Below are 3,456 nucleotides of genomic sequence, written 5' to 3' on the forward strand. Positions count from 1 at the left end.
TAATAACACGTCATTTTGCCATTCACTTTGGCACATCGATACTGCATATGAAAATACGTTGTTTTACTTTCGCCAGGCAGCGGCTATTGCCATAGAGACAATCCCCCAGTGTCGAAGCCCATCTTAGCAATCACAGTTGTCTTGACTCTTTGAGGTAGAATTGTAGATGAGTGCAGGTGTCCTAGAACGTCAAATGATATACTAATCGTGTACCCTGATTCGTTTGGCAAGCGCTGTTGTTAAATGCATGGAAACAAATAGTTGCCTGTATAAGTAATGGCATTAGAGACAAATTTGGAAGTTTTATAGATTTTCATGGTCAGTTAAGATATCCAGTTATATTTGGTTTCGTTATATATTTTTCAAAATAACTAATGTCCTTAAAGTGTGAGTCTATTGTATGTGTCACGAAGCGCTACCGTGCTTGTCCCTGCCCTCAGTGTGTTATGTATAATATTTATTTATTTATCTTTTATTTCACCGTCAGGTGAGTGGCTGAAATATCAAGATGAGCTGGTACGATACCTTACGCTATCACGTAGGACCACCATTGCTCATGGTAACAACAACAATCGGCGTACAGTTCTTAGCTCTGGTTGGGGGCGATGGAACTAAGTCCTGGAGCCTCTTGGGCGACGCCCATTCTTGGACTATCGTAGGCCTAATGCTAGCGTGGGCCTTATTCTCACTTTGGGTAAGTTCCTTTGTATTTGTCCGCCCTGTCTTTTCTCGTTCGAGTAGGATTCGTATATTTCGCTAGTAGATTTGGTTTGTCAAAGCATAACGGCGGGGAAGAAGAATAAGAAGGTTTTAGATACTGAATACGAACATTTTGTTAATTGCTCAGGTGCCAGGGAAGGAGTTTTTAGGCCCAACCACTTCGTACGGATACATTCCCAAATATAAGGCGAACGGCTTTCAGTTTTTCACCGTGAGTCTCGTCGCTTTCCTTTTGCTTCTGTACGTCAGACCAGAGACTGCCTTGGAACTTGTTGATCATTTTCCTCAGGTGAGTTACACGCGTGTTTTTTATTTATTTATTTATTTACTTTTGTGTTGTGTTGTGCTTGCTCAAAACAGAAGTCAAACGTGAATTATACAACAGTGCACATTGTACTACAAATTTAGAAAATAAGATATAATGAAAATGCTTAGTAAATTTTAAATTTTGGCTTACTGAAGTTATCTACTTTTGTCATATTTAGTGCATGATACCAATGTTATCAATGTCAATGTTTGTGTCCTTGCCAAACATTGCTCTTGGGGAAGAGATGCACGAAACAAACTCAAGTTTTTTAAAGGTGTAAGAGGGTCTGATACGACAGCCATTGTACTGGGTTAGGTTAAAGAGTTCACAGTAAGATTTTGACAAGTTTGAGCCAGATTACTGAAGTTAAGATTCTCCTCGTTAGAGGTGACCAGTGCCTTTAAAGAACCTGTATTATTCCAAGAAGCTGTATTACCAAGGTACAGAGTCTGGACTGTTTACAAATAGTGATTTTGAAACCTTTGTCTTAAATGTTTTGAAGGTTCAATTTGCCGTCAAAAAAGGATAGTTTCTAATTTAGTGTAGTTTTCCATAATATTAATTTATATACTAACGAAAAAATATACTCTTGTTAGAATTATATAAATCCCCAATCTACCAGACTCTCCTATAACGATTTAATAGTTTAGTTGAGTGTACAATATATTCCTTAGGTTCATTTTGACTGTGTTAAATTGAAAATGTACTGCATTGCCCTATACCGTTATTCATATTTTGTATTTCAGTTCTTGGCATCGTGCAACGTAGTTGCATTTATCCTTTGCATTTACCTGCTCATCCAAGGAAAGGTTGCCCCTCAGACCAAGGAGGTGATCGAACCGAAGCCCCTTATGTACGAGTTCTACCGCGGTATGGAAGTTCACCCTCGCATCCTTGGAGTTGATGTCAAGCAACTCACCAACTGCAGATTCGGTCTGATGGTCTGGGAGTGGCTGGTGGTGGGCTTTTTCGTAGCCGGCTGGATCAAGAACGGCTTTAGTATGGCTCATTTCGTCTGCGCCGCCCTTCAGACGATTTACCTGGGTAAGTTCTACTGGTGGGAGACGGGTTACTTCAATACGCTGGACATCACCCTTGATCGTGCGGGATACTACATCTGTTGGGGATGTCTCGTGTTTGTTCCTGCCTTTTACACGTTCTCCTCGTACTACATAGTGGCTCATCCACCTGTGATCTCCACCGCTGGTTCGCTGGCTGTATTCGCACTTGGGGTGGCGTCCATATTCCTCAATTATCGCGTGGACTGGGAGAAAGAGTACTTCAGAGCTCACAACGGCAAGTGCGACCTCTGGGGGAAGCCGGCCACGTACATCGAAGTGACCTACGAAAGTGTGACCGGAATCAAGCACTCCAAACTGTCGACTTCAGGGTTCTGGGGCATTGCCAGGCACCTGAACTATGTCTTTGAAATACTGTCAGCGGTGGCATGGTGCCTTCCGGGATTGGGATACGGGGTGTGGCCCTTCTTGTACGCCATTTTCTTGACGGTGCTCCTCGTCCACAGGGTATTCAGGGACGAAGAAAAATGCCGTGCTAAATATGGCGTCATGTGGGAGAAATACTGCAATGCTGTTCCCTACAGAATGATACCGGGTGTATTTTAATCCACCCTTTGAAACTGCTTGACAAAATAGAGAGTATTTTCCTACTCTCGTCCTTTGTCAACAGTTTCTTAAAGAGCCTGATGTTTATTTTCCTAATATTCAAGTAAAAATTGTAGATATAAGCTGTGTTTTAAACAGAACAGGTAATATGTTTGGTACAAAAATAATTCTTCTGGAGTGGTCATGCATTACATTATTATTATTCCTATATTTTATCGTGATAGACCTTGTTATTTTGATAACAGTCGTAGCGACGACGCAACATATGTGTAGTATCTTGTCTTATCTTCAGTTAAGTAGTTGTTACTGTAGTTGTTAAGTGTGATCAAACACGTTCTCAGGATTTTAATGTGGTTTTCGTTTTTAAGTTTTGATTTAAGTATGAAAAGATTGTCAAGTTTTCAACAATTATAAAGTGTAATTAAAGGATTAAGCTAGTTGTATGAAGTTTGATAAGCATCCTCTCAGTAGCTGAGATTCCAAATGTTCAGATTAAAATAAGTGGTAGGACCTGAGAACCAACTTCTGAGAATCGTGGGTTCTGGTCCAACGTCGTTCTTTGGACGAAATAGTAGAAACCACACAGATTCTTATACAACTGCCCAGTGAAAGTGACCTGAAGATAATCAAGAAAATGTTAACAAAGCAACAGGCTGAGAATGGATTTTGAAAGCCCCGGAAACATTTCTGCAGCAAGCATCAAATTCATTTAAATTCCTCCAAGACTTAAATCAATGGGTATAACACGGAAATCTCTAATTGTAGACCAAACAGAAGATCGACATCGGAGCAATTTAGACTTCC

The 3,456-nt window shown here is 40.5% G+C and overlaps 1 protein-coding gene across 2 annotated transcripts in view; it reads left to right on the forward strand.

Moving 5' to 3' along the window:
• Positions 1–3,091, forward strand: part of LOC135198547 (uncharacterized) — a 4,113-nt gene extending 1,022 nt beyond the window's left edge. For both annotated transcript variants that reach the window (XM_064226233.1, XM_064226232.1), the window contains exons 2-4: positions 488–694; positions 848–1,009; positions 1,774–3,091. In XM_064226233.1, the coding sequence (XP_064082303.1) occupies positions 509–694; positions 848–1,009; positions 1,774–2,652 (1,227 nt within the window). In that variant the 5' untranslated portion in view covers positions 488–508 and the 3' untranslated portion in view covers positions 2,653–3,091. The remainder of the gene's footprint in view (positions 1–487; positions 695–847; positions 1,010–1,773) is intronic.
• The last annotated feature ends 365 nt before the right edge of the window (positions 3,092–3,456 follow it).

Source organism: Macrobrachium nipponense, chromosome 22 (assembly GCF_015104395.2).
Source record: "Macrobrachium nipponense isolate FS-2020 chromosome 22, ASM1510439v2, whole genome shotgun sequence".
Lineage (NCBI taxonomy): Eukaryota > Metazoa > Arthropoda > Malacostraca > Decapoda > Palaemonidae > Macrobrachium > Macrobrachium nipponense.